This window comes from Gadus macrocephalus, chromosome 4, assembly GCF_031168955.1.
Source record: "Gadus macrocephalus chromosome 4, ASM3116895v1".
Taxonomy (NCBI): domain Eukaryota; kingdom Metazoa; phylum Chordata; class Actinopteri; order Gadiformes; family Gadidae; genus Gadus; species Gadus macrocephalus.
The window spans coordinates 26,022,786-26,043,879 of NC_082385.1; the positions used below are offsets into that span (position 1 = coordinate 26,022,786).

Below are 21,094 nucleotides of genomic sequence, written 5' to 3' on the forward strand. Positions count from 1 at the left end.
ACAATTAACATGTCGCGTAAAAAGCTTGCTTGGGCGAACAAGGAGGTGGAGACGCTCGTCTATGGCAAGCCGAATTGACATTTATTAACTAAGTTTGACTATCCGGAATTTACATTGTAGATATCAACAACTTCATTCAAGATATCTGTTACGTAGTTGTGACTAGTCGAAACGACAGTTCGAGATATCTGTGACGTAGTTTTGACTAGTCGAAACGATAGTTAGAGATATCTGTAATTCAGTTTTGACTAGGCGAAACTGAATTACAGATATCTGCAATGACTTCACGGAAAACGACATTCAACTCGTCACACATCTTAAATGACAATTGCAGATATCTGTAATTCAGTTTCGCCTAGGCAGAATGAAAGTTAAAGATATCTCAAACGTCATTTGAGTGTTGGGCATTACGTTTTAGATATCCAGAAATACGTAATTTCCCCTTGCCGCCATAATCAAAGAAGAAGTGGGTTCATTTCCGAATGGAATATGAAAGGAGCAGTCATGGCGTTGGCTGTGATCGAAAAGATCACGAGAAAATGCCATGAAATTGAACAAGCCCACACACAGGGGATGTGTGGAGTTAGAGCTGCTCTGCTCCCTCCTAGAGTAAACGGTCCTATAATTTGTCATTACAGATATCTGAAACGTCATTACAGATATCTGAAACGTCATTTCGCCTAGTCAAAACTCGAATTCAAGATATCTTTAATTCAGTTTCGCCTAGGCAGAATGAAAGTTAAAGATATCTACAATTGTAGATATCTCTAATCAAAATTCCTTTCAAGATATCTATAACTTGATATTAGATATCTACAACGTCATTTCGCCTAGTCGTAACTCCAGTTAGAGATATCTACAACGTCATTTTGACTGATCGTAACTCCAGTTAGAGATTTCTACAACTTCATTTCGCCTAGTCAAAACTTAATTTAAGATATCTGAAAAGGGACATGTAGATATCTTGAATTGAGGTGAATTAAAGATATCTTGAACTGGAATTATGACTAGTCAGAATCAAATTGTAGATATCTCAAACTGGAATTACAGATATCTACAATTCAGTTGCAGATATCCGTAATTCACAAAGTGGATATCCGCAACTGAATTGTAGATATCCGCAATGAGAAACCCCATAGACATGAATGGCGAAAATGACGTCATTTCGCCTAGGAGGAATGTCTTTGTGGATATCTGAAATGACAATTGCGGATAGGAGGAATGTAGTTGCGGATATCCGAAATGTTAGTTTTGACTAGGCGAAACCGAATTGCAGATATCTGCAATGTAAATTCCGGATAGTCAAACTGAGTTAATAAATGACAATTCGGCTTGCCATACTCGTCTGCATTCTTGGGGAGGAAGACGTTGTTTACGATGTTTACGTAGCTGCCGCGGCGATCGACATCCGGGCTACCACCAAGGGTACTGTCGGCAGTGGAAACGCGACCTCGGAACTGAGCTGGGCTATACCGCCCCCTCCCTACCGCACCTTTGCGATCCGATCCGTTCCGCACCCTGCAGTGGAAATGGGGCATAAGCCCTTGTCAGGCTCTCTCAGCGCGCGTCGACGCAGCCTGGTTGAAGTGCAGCTTTGAATCAGCTGTGCTTTGATCTCTTTGTCAGTGTCTGCAAACTCACAGTTCTTTGCAAGCATGCGTAGTCTAGTGCAGTATGTGTTTAGATTTTCGCCTGGCACTGCCTTTCTGAACATATAAACTTGATACTGAGTGTTCTTCTTGGGGGTGAAGTACGTTTCGAGCCTTGCCTTTACGTCCGCATATTTGTCTCCCTCATCTGCGAGCGTGTCATAGATATCATGCACGCGCTCTCCTGCTAGGTGCAGCAGCAGTGCCTTTAGCCTAGCATCGCCGGTGATGTTGACCGCAGTAGTGTAGTTTTCAAACCTCTGCACCCATTTGGTCCAACGCGGTCCCACCGATCTTGGATCAGTTTCTGAGTCAAATGCATGGAGTGCAGGAGTGTGCGCGAGCGACATGACGAGTGTAGCGTGTAGCGTTGGCCACTCAGTCCTCGGAATGCTGGCTATGCTAACTGTGAAGCTAGCTAAACTCCCGCGGTTAGGAATCGCTTTATATTCCTCTTCTTTTACGGACTTTATTGTTCCATATTTATCCTCGTCGCCGGACAATGGACAACTGTTTGTATGAACTCAGGTTTATCTCCGGGATATCCGATGCACGTCTGACTCGTTCCAGTACTACGTCATGCCCAACCAGTGTCGCAAACACTACAGCCACGGAATTGAACTGTGTAACTGCCTCTGTGTCAGTCAGCGCGGTATTTCTGAGTTATTTATTTTGGTAGGAACCAAAGTTCTCTAAGGCGGAACCTTTGTTTTTGTATCGCCCGTTTCCGTCAGGACATACTTTAGCGTAACACTCATCAAAAAAGTCCGCTGATTTAGTACATGTTTTTCAGTGCTGATGCATCTGCAAAATAGCTCTTAGCATCAAGATAAACAATCCTACAGAGTAATGCCAAGCTACACAACTTTCCTCTTGCAATGCAGCTACTAAGGTATGTTTTGCTGACGTTTTTTGTGTGTGTTTTCTGTTCTTGTTTGTATTAAATTGTTTTTATACAGCTAAGGGCTAACACCGTTAAGGGCTAACACATGTTGGGCTTAGTTAGATTGGTCTTTGTGTTTTGTTGTATTATATGTAACCAAAGTGTATTGTGTATACAGTAGCCTAATTGAAAGTGACGACATTACCAGGACAATGTTGGGATATTACTGTATGGCTTGTTATTATTTTGACTAGTGATTATTGTATTTGTGTATAATGTTTTTTGATTACAGTTTTCACGGTCTGGATGAACCAAATAAATCCTGCCAGTAAACAAAAAGGAAACTCGTTGCTGTCGTTTGTACTGAGGGAATTATAGTGAAAACTTAGCTGCTCACGAAGACAGCACCAAAGAGCAGTGAATGACAACAGTAAGGCAAGTAAGATGTCCCGAAATGGCGAAGAGCACACAATTGCAGATGTACATTTCCCAGACATGGAGTCACACGCACCTGACAAGACAGAGTGTGTGCACGAGCACAGCTCAACCGTGCAGCCACAAGCGACTGAAGGCATCATAGTGGACAACCCCGCTTCCTCAGAAGAGCCACCATTAGGCCAAAGAGTCCGCAGAATGACGGAAAAGGGTCAAGAACAGCATGATGAGCAAGTAATAAAGGTTGCACATCGGTTCAGTGTGTGCTATGAGAAGTGGAAGGATGCCACTAAAGAAGCCAAGCAAGCGCTGAGTGGAAAGTGCTCAGACGACCTGCTAGATGGACAAATTACTAAAGTACGCAATACCTCTAGGAGTCTAAATGACGTTTATGACGATTGGAAACGCCTTGAGGTTCCTGACCTTAACACACGTCGCAAAATCGACACCTGTGAAACAGTAACAAAGAAGATGGTTAAGGATGCAATGGACCTTATAGATGCAAGGGAGGAAGCTACAGCCCATAGGCATACTACAAGTCAAAGACATGAAGAACATCGAGTCATTGAAGAGGTAATGTCTGTAGCCTCAGGAAGGACAGGCACTAGCTCTCGCCACACTAAGTGCTCCTCTGCAAGCAGGATGAGTGCAGCTGCTGAGGTTGCTGCCAACAAAGCCACCTTAGAAGTACAGCTGGAGCAAGAGCATTATATTAAAGAGCTTCAGAGACTGGAAGTTGAAGCCGCTCAGCTAAAAGCCAAACAAGAGGCTGAAAATGCAGAGAGACAAAGAGTGCTAGAAGCCAAGCGCAGAGAACTAGATCGATTGGAGACTATTAAGAAGCTAAAGGCTGCTGAGGCACGACAGCAAGTATATGACCAGAGTATACATTCATGTCCGGCAACTAAGGGCGACGGCTCAGATGAAGAAATAAATTATCTTCTCCATTGTGGCTCTGTGAAGAAAGAAGAGGAAGTCAAGCCTCAAACTATAAATGTTCTTCTCCATCGTGTCTCTGTGAAGAAAGAAGAAGTCAAGCCTCAAACTAGCCCACTGCGGCACCATTCTACACCACCAGCTGTAGCACAAGCAAGGCAAGAAAACAAATATGAAGATGGCACAACAGCTCTCGTCAAAGCGCTCGCAGAAGCCATCAGTGCGAGTCGCATTCCTCTACCTGAACCTACAGTGTTCAGTGGTGACCCACTCCGATTCAACGACTGGAAAGTGTCCTTTCAGACGCTCGTTGACAGGAAGAACATACCAGCTGAAGAGAAGATATATTATCTACGCAAGTATGTGGGTGGATCTGCTAAAAGGGCCATAGAGAGCTACTTTTTACTTGGCACAGAGCCAGCATATTATGCAGCATGGGACATCCTAGAAGAGCGATACGGCAATCCATTCCTCATCGCCAAGGCCTTCAGAGAGAAGCTCGACGCGTGGCCCAAGATAAGCTCCAAAGGCAGTATGGAACTTCAAGAACTCGCCGACTTCCTGCGCTGCTGTGAGGCAGCCATGTCTCAGATCAGAGGTCTTGAAATACTTAATGATTGCAACGAGAACCAGAAAATTCTCTCTAAACTCCCAGACTGGGTGACTTCAAGGTGGAATAGGAAAGTCATAGAAGCAGAAGAAGACACTCACATGTTCCCGAGCTTCAGCCAGTTTGTCAAGTTTCTCACACGTGAAGCTAAAATCGCTTGCAGCCCAATAACATCTCTTCATGCTCTTAAGCCAAGTGAAAGGATTCCAGACAAGTGTGTAAAGAGCGGAGGTCCTGGAGCAAAGGTGTTAGCAACCACCTCAGATGAGAAAGCCGTCGTCACAAGCTGTGTCTTCTGTGAGAAGGCAGGACACAGTCTACAAAGGTGTTACAAGTTTATGCAAGGGACAATCTTGGAGCGAATCAAGTTTGTTCAAGAAAATAAATTGTGTTTTGGCTGTCTCAAATTTGGCCACCGATCTAGAGATTGTAGAGAAAGAGACAGCTGCGACACCTGTGAGAGAAGACACCCAACTTGTCTTCATGACGATCGCACCAAGGAAGAAAGGATGTCTACAAGATCTGACAGAGCAAGGTACAGTGACAAAGACAAAGAAGAGTACAAAGAAAGGAAGAATGAACAGTCACAAGACCAGTCAGAGAGACCATCACGTGAGGCGACGGCACTTAGAGTCATCCAGAATGTTGGAGACACGCATACCTCCACAATAATTCCAGTGTGGGTGTCATCTACAAGTGTACCAAGTCGTGAAGTTCTGGTGTACGCACTCCTTGATACACAAAGTGACACAACCTTTATCCTCGACGAGACAGCGAAGGCTCTCAATGCTAGGAGTGAACCAGTTCAGCTAAACCTCTCCACGTTGGCTTCAAGAAACACAATCGTGTCCTGTCGGAAGCTAGCTGGTCTACAAGTTAGAGGTTTTTATTCAGACAAGATAATCACACTTCCAGTGACTTACTCAAGAGAGTTTATCCCTGCAAACAGAGACCATATTCCCACACCAGATACGGCGAAAGCATGGCCTCATCTTGAACACATTGCAGATGAGATCGCTCCTCAGCAAAGCTGTGATGTCGGCCTGTTAATTGGCTACAACTGTGCCCAAGCCCTCGTTCCAAGACAAGTGGTGCCTGGTGAGGAACACCAGCCGTTTGCACAAAAGACAGACTTGGGCTGGAGTGTAGTGGGATATGGCAACCCGTGTCTCAACTATGGAGATGCAATTGGAATAAGTCACCAAGTCATGGTGAAGCAAGTGATGCCAGGTCTACCGTCCTCTTCAGACCTCACAAAGGAAGTGCACTATGTCTGTAGGACACAGATCAAAGAAGTTCTCTTACCTGCAGATGTCATCAAGATGCTGGAGTCTGACTTCGTTGAAAGAGAGTCGGAAACCAGCCCCATCTCTCAAGAAGATCTAAGGTTCCTGTCAAAAATGGAAAAGAGCATCAAGTTAAAGAGCGACGGTCATTACGAAATGCCGCTGCCATTCAAGAAAGAAAGACCTAACTTACCTGATAATAAGATCTGTGCTATCCATCGTCTCAGGTGCCTAGAAAGAAGGCTGAGAAGAAACGACCAGTACTACAAAGACTACAAGACCTTCATGGATGAGACCATAAGACGCGGAGATGCAGAAAGGGTCCCGGAGGAAGACATCCACAAAGCTCCTGCTTGGTACATTCCGCATCATGGGGTGTATCATCCACAAAAGCCTGGGAAGATACGTGTTGTCTTCGATTGCTCCGCCAAGTACCAAGGAACGTCCTTGAACGACCACCTCCTGACGGGTCCTGAGTTGACAAACACCTTGGTGGGAGTTCTGTATCGCTTCCGAAGAGGTCCTGTGGCAATCATGTGTGACATCGAACGCATGTTTCACCAGTTCCATGTTAAGGCAGAAGACCAAGATTACCTGCGGTTCCTTTGGTGGGACAATGGAGATCTCGAAAGCCAACCTTCCATCTATCGGATGAAAGTCCACTTGTTTGGTGCAGCATCGTCACCTGGCTGTGCCAACTATGGGCTGAAGCATGTCGCTGCTGAAGGACAAGGAAACTTTAGTGACGACACCATAAAGTTCATTCAACGGAACTTCTACGTGGATGATGGATTGTCAAGTGTAGCATCCGAAGACCAAGCGATCCAACTGGTGAAAGAAGCAAGAGAACTTTGCAGCACAGGCAAACTCCGGCTGCATAAGTTTATCTCTAACAGCAAGAAGGTCCTAGACGCAATCCCAAAAGAAGAATGTGCTGCAGCTGCCAAAGACAAGGACATGGCACTGGGTGAACTGCACATGGAAAGAGCACTCGGTGTGCAGTGGTGCGTGGATTCTGATGAGTTCCAGTTCAGAGTAATCGTCAAGGAGAATCCACTTACTCGAAGAGGAGTCCTGTCCACAGTCGCTTCAGTCTACGACCCTCTTGGATTTGTGGCACCGTTCATCTTGTTGGGAAAGCAGATCCTGCAGCAGATGTGTCGTGACAAGCTCAGTTGGGATGACACCTTACCTGATGACCTACGACCTCTGTGGGAAAGCTGGCTTCAAGACCTGCGAAATCTAGCCGAGGTGAAGATTCCAAGATGCTACTTTCCATCAAGCTTCAAGGTCCAACACTACGAACTCCACCATTTCGCCGATGCCAGTGAGTCAGGCTATGGAGAGTGCTCGTACCTCAGAGCAGTGAGTACGTCAAGTGAAGTCCACTGTTCCTTTGTAATGGGAAAGTCGAGAGTCGCTCCTACTAAGGTCACAACCATACCAAGACTCGAGCTGTCAGCAGCAGTGGTAGCTGTCCGCACCAGTGACATGCTCAAGAAAGAACTGGAAATAGAATGCCTACAAGAAGTCTTCTGGACTGATTCAAGAGTGGTCCTTGGTTACATCAATAATGAAGCCAGAAGATTTCACGTGTTTGTGGCAAATCGTGTGGAACGCATCAAGCAAAGCACAGAGTCTACACAATGGAAGTATGTGGCTTCAGAAGATAATCCAGCAGACTACGCCTCAAGAGGTCTCACAGCAGAGCAACTGGTATCCTCTAACTGGTTCACAGGCCCAGACTTTCTTTGGCAGAAGGAGTTACCAAGTGGAGATGTCAAGGTGGGAGAGATCACATATGACGATCCTGAGCTTAAGAAGGTCCAGGTTCTCGACACCCAGGCGAAAGAAGTCAAGTTGCTGCTAGATCGCCTACACAAGTTTTCAGACTGGTCCAAAATGGTGAAAGCTATCGCCAGACTCCAGCGCCATGTGAAAGAAATTAAAGGGCTTCAGCCAAAGTCCTGTGAAGCCTGCAGTTTGGAGGATGGCAAAGGTTATCGAAGTGTACCCAGGAAAGGATGGGAAGGTGCGAAGACTCAAGTTGCTCATCAGCGACTCAACCCTTGATAAGAAAGGAAAGCGTATCTCCAAACCTGTCCACCTGGAAAGGCCCATCCATAAGACAGTGACGCTGATGGAAGCAGACTGAAGACTCCGACCTCTCTCTTTCTTTTCCTCCCCTCTCTCTCTCTATCTGTCTCACTACAGGTGCAGTCATGGTGATCGTTCTCTGGGGAAGCCAAGGACTGAAGTTTAGTTTTTTTGTTTATCCTTTCTACGCAGTATGTTGTCTCTCAATAGTTGAAGAAAATCATATACATGTGATGTGTTTTGGTGGGAGTGTAACTGCCTCTGTGTCAGTCAGCGCGGTATTTCTGAGTTATTTATTTTGGTAGGAACCAAAGTTCTCTAAGGCGGAACCTTTGTTTTTGTATCGCCCGTTTCCGTCAGGACATACTTTAGCGTAACACTCATCAAAAAAGTCCGCTGATTTAGTACATGTTTTTCAGTGCTGATGCATCTGCAAAATAGCTCTTAGCATCAAGATAAACAATCCTACAGAGTAATGCCAAGCTACACAACTTTCCTCTTGCAATGCAGCTACTAAGGTATGTTTTGCTGACGTTTTTTGTGTGTGTTTTCTGTTCTTGTTTGTACTAAATTGTTTTTATACAGCTAAGGGCTAACACCGTTAAGGGCTAACACATGTTGGGCTTAGTTAGATTGGTCTTTGTGTTTTGTTGTATTATATGTAACCAAAGTGTATTGTGTATACAGTAGCCTAATTGAAAGTGACGACATTACCAGGACAATGTTGGGATATTACTGTATGGCTTGTTATTATTTTGACTAGTGATTATTGTATTTGTGTATAATGTTTTTTGATTACAGTTTTCACGGTCTGGATGAACCAAATAAATCCTGCCAGTAAACAAAAAGGAAACTCGTTGCTGTCGTTTGTACTGAGGGAATTATAAACTGTACTTGAGGTATGGTTGGCGTGCTCACACTAGCTAAACGAAGTAGACTTGAACACGGTACAGGTGTGGAATGGACTTGGGCACGGTACAGATGGCCTAGTGTGAGTGCGCCCTCAGCTTCTCTCCACACTGGTATCAAACATATGGGTAAGATGTTTCTCATAGTTGGTTGTATATGCGTCGTATCCACCTCTCCTTTACAAACAACCCGGGTAGATCAACGCTATTGAATTCCAGTTACAGTCGCAAACCAACACTTAATCACCACAATCATTGTTTATATGTGGAGCATCCAGCTCTCATTTTCACACACAGACAGACAGACAGACAGACAGACAGACAGACAGACAGACAGACAGACAGACAGACAGACAGACAGACAGACAGACAGACAGACAGACAGACAGACAGACAGACAGACAGACAGACAGACAGACAGACAGACAGACAGACAGACAGACAGACAGACAGACAGACAGACAGACAGACAGACAGACAGACAGACAGACAGACAGACAGACAGACAGACAGACAGACAGACAGACAGACAGACAGACAGACAGACAGACAGACAGACAGACAGACAGACAGACAGACAGACAGACAGACAGACAGACAGACAGACAGACAGACAGACAGACAGACAGACAGACAGACAGACAGACAGACAGACAGACAGACAGACAGACAGACAGACAGACAGACAGACAGACAGACAGACAGACAGACAGACAGACAGACAGACAGACAGACAGACAGACAGACAGACAGACAGACAGACAGACAGACAGACAGACAGACAGACAGACAGACAGACAGACAGACAGACAGACAGACAGACAGACAGACAGACAGACAGACAGACAGACAGACAGACAGACAGACAGACAGACAGACAGACAGACAGACAGACAGACAGACAGACAGACAGACAGACAGACAGACAGACAGACAGACAGACAGACAGACAGACAGACAGACAGACAGACAGACAGACAGACAGACAGACAGACAGACAGACAGACAGACAGACAGACAGACAGACAGACAGACAGACAGACAGACAGACAGACAGACAGACAGACAGACCCCCACAGCCGGTTAATCCCAGGGACGGTCGCAAACCAACACTAAATCACCACAATGTCTCTCGGTTTGCTCCGACTCTCCATAAAGAAGAGGAGAACACACATGAAGGCATTTGAGGTATCCTACACAGTGCATGGATGTGCCCAAAGTCAGAGTGTGAAAGCTGAGACGTCAGGGAACTGCGTGCTTGTGGGGGCGGAGCCAGGGATTAGGGGAGCAGCCAGGTGTTAGGAGAGGAGAGGACGTCATGTTGAGGAAACGAAACCTAAGATTCAGAGAAACCAAAGTCACACGACGGGAAAGCAGTGCTTTTTCCGGAGGAAAATAAAACTGATTTTGGAACAAATAGTCTGACAGTCAGTAAACACAACGAGGTGAGTAAAACAGCAGAACTTTTAGAAAGGGTAAGATCTCTCCTCTTGTTATGGAATTTCAAAAATATAGGAAGTACAATCATCAATACATAAACCGTGTCGTCTGTTTCTAGGAATGGCCTCTGCTACTTCCTGGTCTGAAGAGAACTTGTCATGTCCCATTTGTCTGGATGTGTTCAGTAGTCCAGTTACCACACCATGTGGACACAACTTCTGCAGAACCTGTATAACAAATTTCTTGGATGAACAATTCCGGTACAAATGTCCTGTTTGCAAGGAGCTCTTCCACACAAGACCTGATTTCCGGGTCAATACCCTCTTATCAGAGATGGTTGGTCAGTTTAGAACGTCCGTACGAGTAAAAGAAAAGCCTTGTGTTGAATCAGTAGAAATTCCCTGTGACGTCTGTACTGGGTCACAGCTGAAGGCCGTGAAGTCCTGCCTAGAGTGTTTTACCTCTTACTGCCACACCCACCTGGAGCCACATCAGAGAGTCACAGGCCTGAAGAAACACCAGCTGGTCGATCCTACGGACCGTCTGGCGGAACGGATGTGTAAGAAACATGAACGACTTCTGGAGCTCTTCTGCAGGACTGAACAGGTGTGTGTGTGTCAGTTCTGCACAGAGGGTGACCACAGGTCCCATCCTGTTGTACCTCTAAAGGAGGAATATGAAGTTAAGATGGCCCAGCTGGGAAACATAGAGTTTAAAGTTCTACAGATGATCCAGGAGAGAAAACTAAAGATTAAGGAGATCAGAGACACAGTAAAATTTAGCAAAAAAGACGCAGACAGAGAGATAGCTGATGGTTTGCAGGCCCTCACAGCTCTGATGCGCTGCTTCGAAAAGTGGAAGGAGGATTTCAACCAAATGGTTAAAGAGAAACTGAAATCCACAGAGAAACAAGCTGAAAACCTTGTCAAAGAGCTGGAGCAGGAAATCGAGGATCTGACCAATAGAAGCTCAGCGGTGAAGCCGTTCTCACACACTAAAGACCACCTCAACTTCCTCCAGGCCTTCAGATCCCTGAAGGATCCTCCACCCACCAGGGACTGGACGACGGTGGATGTCCGTCCTCCGTCATACGTAGGGACCTTGAGGAGATCCCTGGATCAGCTGGAGGAGACACTGAACATGGAGATGAAGAAGCTGCGTGATGCTGCTGAACTAAAGAGGGTCCAGCAGTATGAAGTAGATGTGACTCTGGATCCTGATACAGCTCATCCCCTGCTCACCCTGTCCGAGGATTGGAAACAAGTACATGATGGAGGTGTAGTGAAGACACTCACAGACAACCCTAAAAGATTTACCAATTATCAACTTGTTCTCTCGAGGCAGAGCTTCTCCTCAGGGAGATTTTACTTTGAGGTCCATGTTAAAGATAAGACTGCATGGCGTTTAGGAGTGGCCAGAGAGTCCATCAACAGAAAAGGAAAATTGCCATTCACCCCTAAGAATGGGTACTGGGTGATATTATTCAACAAGGATAAGTTAGTATTTAATGATGACCCTGCTGTCCCACTCCCGCCTAGAGCTGAGCTCCAGAAGGTGGGGGTGTTTGTTGATTATGATGAGGGTCTGGTCTCCTTCTTTGATGTGGAAGCCAGGGTTCATATCCACTCTGCTACTGGCTGCACCTTTAGTGAGCCTCTCTATCCAGTCCTCTGTCTACATTCAAATTTATTTTTTGGTAGAAGCTCTGCTCCCCTGATTATCTCACCGGTCAATCAAACAGACTAAGACACTGTTTGATATTAAATCAAAAATCATAACAACAAATGATATTTCCTGCATAACAATCTGTGCTATGTTAGATCTGAGAGAACAGCATTAACTTGCATTTGCTTTTTTCATTTTTTACCAAAATAACCCTGATTATTATAAATATAGTCCATGTAAATTATTATATTCCACTATATTCTTCAATGTGTGTTTTCTCCCTTTTTTTTTCTATAATATTGTAAATGGTCATTTAGAACAACATTGGAGGATAACGTTTTAAACATAATAATATTTACATTATTGTCCTTTGTACTAAAGGCCTTCCATTAGTTTATATTTCGGAATTATGAATAAATAGCCAATTAAATCAGTTGCAGCGCTTACGCCTGCTTTTTACTACTTTTAAGTACTATTTATTACTACTAAGGCATTATTTGTAACTTTCATTACAATGGGAGGCCAGGGTGGTGAGCGGCCTAAAAAGAAAGTGTGTGGGGGGGAATCACAGACAGGGTCAGCCGAGCTCCGCTGTGGCTGCAATGCACATGGACTGCATATAATTTATTATGAAAAAATATATAACTATACAGTTTATCTGATTATTTTCAAGATCCCGACAAAGGGATTGGAGCCGGGGACTCTTGCCATATTTCTGTGGATCAATGTTTAATTCTTCTCCCAGCAAGGAGGGCCATTCTGCACTCAGGGGGCCCTCGGATTGTGCCCATCTTGTAGATCCAGGTTCATTTGGTTTGAGCGGAGAAAATCATATTATTATTATGAGATCTCAGAGAACTGTATTTATATCATACTATTCACGGACCTTTGACGGGGACATTTTCCTTAAGCAACTAACCCAAGCAAACATGAAATGTAACCCATTATAAATTATTAAAATACACTATGTTGTTCAATGTCTGTCATCTCCTGGATGTTTTGACATGTATTTAATGATGTAATATGGTGGAAGGTTGCAGTCAAATAAAAAGCTTAAAAAAATAAATATGTAATTTACTTTATATAAAAAAAAATCAATTAGTTTATTTCTCCAAATCATGTACGACATTTGAAAACTTATTGTACAATAATGTACCTACATTATCAGTACAATATTTTTTCATTTCATTTTTTCACCTGTACATTTACAGTTCAATATTTTGTACTGAGAATGTACCTGTAACAATGTAAACTTTGATGGCCCAGCCGGTGAGCAGGGTGGCCACAAAGGCAGCCATGGGGTGTGGTGTTGGATGGGAGGTACTACCCTAAAAGCTGTGTTATAGAGACCCCGCCCCACTCACATGTCTCATCCTACCTATCACAGGTGTGCTGAGTTAGTCCTGCTATCAGGAGGCCTTTTAACCCCACCAGGACAAGCTGAAGACAGACTGGCTGGAGGAGCGTGTGTAGACCAGACACACTCTAGGCCAGTCTCGTGGTAAGAGGCCTGTGGCCAAACTGCTTGACCCAACTGAACCTTTATAGTGGAATTACGTCCAAGTGGACTGAAGAGCTGTTTCCTTGATGTGTGTAATTTGTGTCTCGTGCTGAAGAAGAGTGAAGGCCTGCAGCTGAAGAGGAACCCCAAAACTCCACGAGGAAACCAAAGCCGAGGTAGGGCGAAGAGGTCAGTGGCAGGGACCACAGACCCCACTAAGCCTGGCCTATCTCTCTCTCTCTCTCCGCCCCCGCCATCACAGAAAGAGCCAGACAGAGCACCCTGATGTCAACCATCGACCCGCTCAATATTTGAGTTTCCTTTTGCCCCCCTCCCTTTTTCCACTCACCTTTTATAAATAAATGTCATAAGTTGATTTCACCGCAAACCCTGTTTCTGTTCCAATTGGTTATCCAACTGTTGTGCTTCACAGAACAAGAGCCCACAATACATATTATACTGAGAATACCTACATTCTCTCCTGGAACCGTCACCTTATCGTGGTGGAGAGGTTTGCGTGTCCCTGTGAACCTGAGGGCTGTGTTGTCTGGAGCCTTGTGCTCCTGGTAGGGTCTCTCATGGCAGAGTGGTCTCAGGTGAGGGGCCAGACTAAGTGGTTAAAAAACCCCAATGAATAATGGAAGAAGAGGAGATGTGACCCGGCCCGGAGGAAGCCCGTGGCCCCCGTCTGGAGCCAGGCCCAGACGGAGGGCTCGATGGCGGGCGCCTGGTGGCCGGGTCGGCCACACAGCCCGAACCAACTACGTGGCACCCCCCCTCTCTTCACCCCATGGGCCCACCACCTGTGGGAAGACCCGTTGGGGTCGGGTGCGAAAAATTGACACTATTTGTTCCGTGTCAATTTTGTCCTTGTTTAGCATGTGCTATTGCTACTATAGATATACAAAGGACAACTTGTCATTTTTGTGTTCTATTTGTAAATACTGTTATCAAAACTGATAAACCTACTCAGCTTTCCATCATTGTTGATAATCGTTATACTCTTAAATCAGCGGGTTGTAGACCCCTGCGTTGGTGAGTGTGGTGCGACACCCCATAAGCGCCACACACGTACACGTACCGGTGGGACGGGTTTGTACGAGGCTGGGAGGGAATCATCACAGTATACCCACTACAATAAAATAGACTACACCACTGCTTACCTCCACGCACAGTCTCAGCTCTGGTACCGTACTCCTGGATAGGGGTTGGACTCTATTCTTCTCCGGAGTTGCCGAGGGCATGAGGCGCCGGGCGGGTGTTGGAGCCGGGGACAGGTGTTGGGGGGTGTTGGAGCCGGGGACTCATAAATCCCCGGCTGAGCGCCGCGGTGTTGGAGTTTACCTTGGTAGACTAGAGGGTCGCCTCCCTACGCCTAAGGGTTGTAGGGGGGAAAACTCGGACTGTTATTTGTGCGTATGCACAAAACAGCAGTTCAGAGTACTCGGCCTTCTTGGAGACCCTGAATGGAGTCCTGTATGGGACTCCAGTAGGGGACTCCGTAGTTCTGCTGGGAGACTTCAACGCCCACGTGGGCAACGACGGAGACACCTGGAGAGGCGTGGTGGGGAGGAACGGCCTCCCTGATCTAAACCCGAGCGGTCGTTTGTTATTGGACTTCTGTGCTAGTCATGGATTATCCATAACGAACACCATGTTCGAACATAAGGGTGCTCATAAGTGTACCTGGTACCAGAGTACCCTAGGCCGAAGATCGATGATCGATTTCGTGATCGTGTCATCTGATCTGAGGCCGCATGTTTTGGACACTCGGGTTAAGAGAGGGGCGGAACTGTCAACCGACCACCATCTGGCGGTGAGTTGGATCAGGGAATGGGGGAAATTTCCGGATAGACCTGGTAAGCCCAAATGAGTAGTGCGGGTGAATTGGGAACGTCTGGAGGAGGCCCCCGTCCTAGGTATCTTCAACTCACACCTCCGGCAGAGTTTTTCTGGCATTCCTGTGGAGGTTTGGGGCATTGAGCCGGAGTGGGCGGTGCTCAAAGCCTCCATTGCTGAAGCTGCGGCAGCTAGCTGTGGCCTCAGGGTCTTAGGCACCTCAAGGGGCGGTAACCCTTGGACACCGTGGTGGACACCGGTGGTCAGGAAAGCTGTCCGATTGAAGAAGGAGGCCTTCCGGGATTTGATATCCTGGAGGACTCCTGACTTGGTTGCAGGGTACCGACAGACTCGAAGGGCTGCAGCTGCGAGCGATCTCGTTGCGGCTACATCGTGAAATCATAGCAGCGCGACACAGTGTAGCCTGCTCAATAAAATCAAATGGAAAAGTTGAATGCGACATATTAAACCGAGAGCTGCCATGGAAGTCGTAAAAGCCGCCTATTGACCAGACAAAGGCGACGACGCATACGGGTAAGAAAAAAGTTATTCACGCGTGTAACAATGTACTTCATCAAACGTGCTGTTGCTAACAAACTTATCGTCTTGTTGGTCAGTCATAGATTCTCTACAACAGCGTAACCTTCATTGAATTGCAAAACGTTTCTCTTAAACCAGGAGCGATACCATATTTTATAAACTCCATATTGTCATGTTGATAAATCGCATTTGTCCAAGTAACTTTAGCAATCAGATGAATGAGCGAGTAAAGAGTCGAATATTTCCAACTGAATTGTTGAAGAGTACAGGTATAAAGTTACATGGATAGAAAAGTTAAGCTCAACTGCCTCAAACTAACTTCGCTAACCCCACCTCCTTATAAGTAATTTCATTAGTTATTACTTATAGTTTCAATGCACCTCTGCAACACAAGCAATACATTTGTTTATTAAATGATGTTTGCTATTTGTGTCAGATGCTTCAGCTGTTGCACATTCACAGCCGCAGGCCAACAGTTTGGTCTTTCAGCCGGTGGGAATCGATTGTTCCAGAATTCACCAACAGAGAGTGGGTGGATAACTTCAGGATGTCAGAAGAAACATTCATATACCTCTGCAACAAGATGCGTCCAGCGCTGCAGAGGCAGGACACAAACTTTTGCCTGTGTGTCCCCCTAAAGAAAATAGTTGCCATCGCACTGTGGAAGCTTGCAACCAACGGTGAATACAGGAGTATTGGCCATCTTTTCGGTGTGAGCAGAACGACTGTTTGTCGATGTGTGCAACAGTTCTGCAATGCTGCCTGCAAGCTGTTGGTTCCAGAAATTATATGTTTTCCTGACCAGGAGAAACTCAAAGAAATGGCAGCCTACATTGAGCAGAAGTGGGGCCTTCCGCAGTGTGTTGGTTCCATTGATTGGTCACATATACCCATTATAGGCCCACAGGAGTGCCATGTTGACTACTTCAATGGAAAAGGCTGGCATTCCATCATCCTTCAAGGTGTTGTGGATGGAAAAGGACTGTTTTGGAGCGTGTGTGCAGGAATGCCTGGGAGTATGCATGACGCTCGAGTTTTGAGAATGTCCACAATGTGGGAATTAGTGGAGCGTGGAAGACTTTTCCCAGCCTGTACCAGGAACATTGCCGGGGTAAATGTGGGTCATTACATTCTAGGGGACTCTGCCTATCCGTTGCAGAACTGGCTCCTCAAAGCATTCCCTGACACCGGCCGGTTGAGTGCAGAACAACTGCTGTACAATAAAAGAGTCTGCAGGGCACGTGTTGTGGTGGAGAATGCATTTGGAAGACTTAAGGGGAGGTGGCGTTGCCTTCTGAAAAGGAATGATAGCATCGAACTGGCCAAAACGATGATTGTGGCTTGCTGTGCCCTCCACAACCTTTGTGAGTGGACTACCAGACGGAACTGGACATGCCTGCAGCTGTGGCAGGAGAGCCTATGGTGCCACTTGCACAGGGGGCAGAAGAGGAGGGTAGGGAAGTCAGAGAGGGTGTGATGCGCCATTTGAACATTGAAACATAAATGCAGATTCAACTTGACCAGTTTGCAGTTTTGTACATGTATATATTTTACAAATAAAAACCTTTTGCTTAAATCTGCCTCTTCATATTGTGAAAGAGGATGCTCTGTGTTTCCATGTAGATTACATTTGATGCTATTTAAAGTGAGTTGAGGGTGACTGGTTCGGCGACTTGACTAAAATCAAAAGTGCCACTGCATTAAAAATAACACTGCAATATGGCGTTTTGATGTTCAAACTGAATATGAACCTTAACTTCAAATTAAGTATCGATTTTACAGCGCAGAACCAATTATTGTCCTATATAATACGCCAGGCATCTTACTGGTTTCCCCTATTTTAATTGAAAAATTAAGCAATGATGTCCACTTTCCCCATGTGTGAAATGTGAGCCATCCCGAACTGTGGGTGTGTAAACTCAACTTCAAGGTGACCATAAAATGTGTACATGGAAAATGTGTAGAAAGCAACTCCTGCTTTAGTTTATAAACTCCTGCTTTTTTTATTAACAGTAAAAATACAGGAATATTTATTTACATATTAAAACATTAAAAAAAAAAGTATTCACACAAAAAAAAAAGGTTCAGAGGGTCAGGCGCTGAATGGCTGGATCACGGCACAGGGTCACGGTGTCCAAACGCCTGCACCATCTGACTGAAGGTTTGGCGGAAGGCTGTGTTGAATGCTGCAACTTGCGCCATCTGCTGCATTGCTCGTTGATCCTCATGCAGTCTAGCATCGATGGCATCCTGTAGGGCCTCCTCTCGAGCGACCCGGGGTCCACGGTCCAGCCGCTGCTCTTCCCGCTCCTGCCGCCTCTTATCAGATGCCTGCATATCCCGGATGCTCGCTGCAACATCACTGGCCCTACTTCTTTTGGCTGTAACAGAAAGGAATAGTGGACATCATACAAATTGTTTGAGCAACTTCTCATTGTACTGATATGCAGGTACACAGAATGTATAATTACTAGGGCTGTAACGATACACCAACTGACGATTCGGTTTGTATCACAATTTTTGACCCACGGTTCGATACATCTCACGATTTTTTTAAATTTAAAAAGCATTTTATTTAAACACTTGTATAACAATTAACTTAATGTAACATTTAATAACAAATAATTTGAAACACTGAACAGATTTGAACGGAAAGAATACTATCAAAGTATAGCTAAATTAATAAATAAATAAATAACCAAAGATTGCAGTTGGAGGATGCTTGCAGGTAGGCAAAAACCCTCAACTAGTTTGGTTGGTTTAGTCAAATATCCTATTAGAGCTTCTTATTAGGCTATGTAGCTTAAATAAAGACATAATCAGGCCGTATAGAATGCAACATGTTCAATAGCCTAACTTTCAATAGATGGAAAAAAACATGAACGTCGCAATAACGAGGCATGTGTTACGAGTAGCGTATGTGTGTGCGCGAGAATGGCAGTGTGCGTGTGTGAGTGACGTCAGCGAGTGAGTGGACGAGCGAGCGGTAGCGTGTGTGTCTAGTGAAGAAGAGAACTAGTAAACCAACGGAGGAGTCCTGAAAACGAGGCCAAAACGGGTACAGCTAAGTCCGGGTCACGCCCACTTTTGGCGGGGGAAACGCAACCCGTACCGCACCTTTGCGAACCAATCCGTTCCGCACCCTGCAGTGGTAACGCGGCAATATGGCTCTACCCTAATCTGTTTCTTTATGGCAGCTCGTTCCAAGTACCCCTGACTGCAGCCCGCAGACGGAGCCCACATGGAGGGGGCGGGCACTCAGTCCACATGGAGGGGGCTGGCACTCCGCCCACATGGAGGGGGCGGGCACTCAGTCCACATGGAGGGGGCGGCCACTCAGTTCACATTGAGGACTGGTCAAACAGCATTTCTGATCCCGTTTCTGACCTGAAATTAGCTGAAATGTACCTGAAATTACCTGAAATTAGAGTGTGCCCGCCCGAGCGAGTGATGCCTAAAACATGCAAGTAAGTGAGACTGTCAAAATGCTTAATATATTTAGTAATATTCATGCAATTGTGTATTATGTCTTGTTAACTACTTAATCGTCAAATCCCGCCGGCGAGAAAGTTTTAGTTACACCTAGCATGTTCCCCCGAACATGCTAGGTCAATTTTCAGCATCATAAGGTTGAGTGATATAGTCATGTCATACACCGTTTGAAAGCTTAGAATCTCAGGAATGTCAACCAATGTCAACCATTCGGTGTAATAAATATGTTTAGTGAATATAGATCAAATATATCCTAGTGTCTCAGGTCAAAATAGCCCCCCTCACCCTCCCCCACCCTTGGTGCATTCTTACTTTATCGTCGTTGTGGATATCCTTAGCAATGAGTTGATACTTCATGTTGGGTCTTGAAATGTTCATAAGAGTCCACAGAAATAGAATATCAATATTATTTTAGTCTAATTACATTGTGTATATGCACAAGCCATCTTATACAAAGCAGCCGAAAAAAAGAAAACCGAAACGCTGCAATGTTTTTTTGTAGAAAACTGCTTTTATGTTTATACTGGTTTTCTTTGACTTTTAGAGACACCATCAATATACAAGTTATAGCCTACTCCATGGCTGATCTATTGCACTACTAGGGCCTACTTTTATTATTCCATTGTATTAGCCTACTCAACATTACAGACAACAATCTGTTTTATTTCCAGACAAAACTGAAGACCAGGAACTGGAACCTGGGAACCTGGTATGTAATATGTGTGTAATGCTGGAGGTTGTATGTATAGCAAGATGAAATTGTCTGATGACTAGTTGAATAGTGTTTTTTATCACTGAAAACTCATCAGTAGTAGTAGCCTTTGTTTGCATACCATTTTGTGGTTTTGGGAGAGTAGGGTGTCAAGTACAGACACAAATAATTTTTCTTTCTTCTTCAAGGAAGATGATGTTGTCCTGAAGAACACAATTCAGGCAGCAGCATGGTGCCAGTTACAGTCTTTCAAGGACAGTGTTTCTCTCCCAGAGGTCATTGGGATGGAAGGTTGGGAGCAGATGGCAGCATCAACACAGCGCAAATCCCATGACGGGGGGGATGAGGAAGAAACGTGGAAACCATTCCAATTCTCATTCAGATTACATACTGACTATGAACTGTTCTGTGTGGAGATGATGGACAGGAGAAACCTGAAGGTGTTTGCCTCTTTTGAGTCAAACACCTCTCCCCCTCCCCGTCCCCCCTCCCCGTGACGCCTGCGCCACACGACTCCAGTAGTCTGATGATGCAGCATAATGGCGGCGCTTGGCAGCTATGGCGGCGGTGACGGCGATGTCGGGCGACAGAGCGTGAAGCGAGAGTGGCGTCCAACTCACTGAGGAAGGCGTCAGTGTGTTCCCCCCCGTTGAGACTTTGTTTGTTCTACTCTTTATTGATATATCTTTTATGTTAATAGTTTACAATCTATTTTTTGTAGTTGTTATTTTTTAATCGTTTTGTTGAATAAAAAGACTGTTGTTAGTGCTCCTGTGATTGGTGTAACTTAATGTGCTTCACACATGTAGCTTTTCATTATGTCTATTGAGGTACATTTTTTGCCCTTAGATGTGGTCACTTCGTTATTCCTCACATTACATCTGTTAAGGTCATACCTTTGGGTCCCAGTCTTCATAGTTCCCCAAATCTTATTTTGGCTCTTACTGGGCCTGTGACTCTCACAGACAGACGGGTACAGGAGTTCGCACACGTTGCATTGTTTACAGGCAAGGGTGGATTACCGCACGGGCACACCGGGCACATGCCCAGGGGCCCAAGGGCGGTGGGGGGCCCTAAGCCAGAGCTTCTGTGTGAAGTCGC

The 21,094-nt window shown here is 45.3% G+C and overlaps 2 protein-coding genes and 2 long non-coding RNA genes across 4 annotated transcripts in view; 3 read left to right on the plus strand and 1 right to left on the minus strand.

The window, feature by feature from the left end:
• LOC132456430 (uncharacterized) overlaps positions 1 to 21,094 on the minus strand; it is a 70,372-nt gene that overhangs the window by 19,574 nt on the left and 29,704 nt on the right. The window lies entirely within an intron of this gene.
• On the plus strand, positions 2,273 to 7,887 carry LOC132456426 (uncharacterized). Its single transcript, XM_060050776.1, has 2 exons — positions 2,273 to 2,541; positions 2,825 to 7,887. The coding sequence occupies exon 2, from the start codon at positions 2,977 to 2,979 to the stop codon at positions 7,870 to 7,872; it is 4,896 nt and encodes a 1,631-aa protein (XP_059906759.1). The 5' UTR covers positions 2,273 to 2,541; positions 2,825 to 2,976; the 3' UTR covers positions 7,873 to 7,887.
• Positions 10,114 to 13,006, plus strand: LOC132456427 (E3 ubiquitin-protein ligase TRIM39-like). The gene is made up of 2 exons (XM_060050777.1): positions 10,114 to 10,249; positions 10,363 to 13,006. Exon 2 carries the CDS (start codon positions 10,365 to 10,367, stop codon positions 11,988 to 11,990), a length of 1,626 nt encoding a protein of 541 aa, XP_059906760.1. The 5' UTR covers positions 10,114 to 10,249; positions 10,363 to 10,364; the 3' UTR covers positions 11,991 to 13,006.
• Positions 18,998 to 20,770, plus strand: LOC132456428 (uncharacterized). Its single transcript, XR_009525475.1, has 2 exons — positions 18,998 to 19,990; positions 20,182 to 20,770. It is a non-coding gene; the product is annotated as an uncharacterized LOC132456428 (long non-coding RNA).